The 1,598-nt window shown below is 53.5% G+C and overlaps 1 protein-coding gene across 1 annotated transcript in view; it reads right to left on the bottom strand.

Annotated features, from left to right (window-relative positions):
- The window catches only part of LOC119293754 (mitogen-activated protein kinase 10-like), a 5,919-nt gene extending 4,321 nt beyond the window's left edge, over positions 1–1,598 (bottom strand). The window contains exons 1-2 of the mRNA XM_037572122.1: positions 1,310–1,598; positions 145–553 (exon numbers count right to left, since the gene is read on the bottom strand). Coding sequence (XP_037428019.1) covers positions 145–553; positions 1,310–1,333 — 433 coding nt within the window. The 5' untranslated portion in view covers positions 1,334–1,598. The remainder of the gene's footprint in view (positions 1–144; positions 554–1,309) is intronic.

The raw sequence follows: 1,598 nt of genomic DNA, 5'->3' as shown, positions 1-1,598 counted from the left end.
GAGTGTTTGAGAGGCAAGTGAAAAAGAGATGAAAAGAGGATCTGACCTACTACACATGATTGTAAACTAAAACACACACCACCTTCATGGTAAAACATTGTTTTCCAAGCAACAACAGTAGACTTGAAGGCAACGATTTCTTACCAGTATGAATGTATTTGAGGGCTCGGAGTAGCTGGTAGAGAAAGAACTGGTAATGCTCTTTTGTCAAGTCATCGTTGGCCTTAATAACTTGGTGGAGATCAGACTCCATGAGCTCAAAAACAACATAAATGTCTTTGAAGTCCTTTCTGGAGGGAGGCAACATAATGTGCTTGATCTCGACGACGTCGGGATGCCGCAAGAGCCTCAGAAGCTTGATCTCACGGAGAATCCGCGCGGCGTCGGAGGTATGCTCGAAAATATTGTGTATCTTCTTGATGGCCACTTTCTGCCTGGTCTGCAGATCAAGGGCAGAGCACACAACCCCATAGCTCCCCTTGCCAATGACCTCCTGGATCTTGTACCGGTTGGCGTCGCCGTACTCCGTGAAGAAGTCCACCTCCGCCGAACTCTGGAAAACACCGAATCAGCAAACTGTCAAAACCCAACTGTTAAAACAGAGAGAACTTTAAACGGTTGATGTGGGGAACTGAGACGGCACAATGAGTGGTGTGGTGGGGGTTGGAGAAAATCATTGGAGACCGACAGAGATTTGGAGTGGCCACATTGCAACAGAACCAGGCATTAAGAAAAGCCAAAGCACCAGCAAGCAATCAAACAGTTTAAAACTTTTTCTGCCACTGAACGCAGGTTGCTTGCTGGTGGGCATCTGCGAGGACTCCAACAAGGATTAAAATGGAGAAGCTCTGCGCGCCACCCACAGGCGGCAGGGGAAAAGCGGCATCTTGCGGATTTCGTCTAGCGTTTGGCACAGAAGGCATCTGGATTCAGGAAGCGGCAAGGAGGCGGTCAACTTTCCCATGCGAGGCGTGAGCTGTCTGTAACCCATCACGCGGTGTCGCCGTACTGGAATGGAACCGACGGCATTTGACTATTTTTCTACTGACAGAAATACAGATCAAAGATTTCGGCTAAAGGAAGGGTTGGCAGCACCGAAATCACAACAAAAGTAGCGAAGAATCTGTCAAAGAGGTTTGAATTTGAAAAGACGGCAGCGAGGATTCAAAAATACGCCGGCTCGCCTGCGTCGTCCTGGAACCGAGACGAGCAGCAGGCATCGACGCCGCAAGAACAGGCACAAATCAAATCATGTCTACAAGACAGACGCAGGAGGAGGGGGAGGTACGGCACGGGAGTCGGAACCCACCTTGGTCCGCTGCGCCTGCTGCATTGCCGCTTGCCGGGCGGGCCGATCTGCGCTCCAAGGCCGCTCCGGAAGCCGGACCCCTGCCCTCCCGCGGCGCCGGACCCCCCGCCTCCCGGTCGGTCGGCCGAGCCGCCCGCCGAACTCACACGTATGCCGCGGCGGCCGATGCCGGGCCCAGGGTGCCGGACGGACTCTTCTGGCCCGATCTGGCGGCGCGCCGGAGAAGGGAAGGGGAGCGGGATGCCGGAGGGGAGGGGAGGTAGATTTCTTTCTCTTCTTTGTGATGTCT

This window comes from Triticum dicoccoides, chromosome 1A (genome assembly GCF_002162155.2).
Source record: "Triticum dicoccoides isolate Atlit2015 ecotype Zavitan chromosome 1A, WEW_v2.0, whole genome shotgun sequence".
In the NCBI taxonomy this organism is placed as follows: Eukaryota; Viridiplantae; Streptophyta; class Magnoliopsida; order Poales; family Poaceae; genus Triticum; species Triticum dicoccoides.
This window is presented reverse-complemented; position numbering and strand designations above follow the sequence as displayed.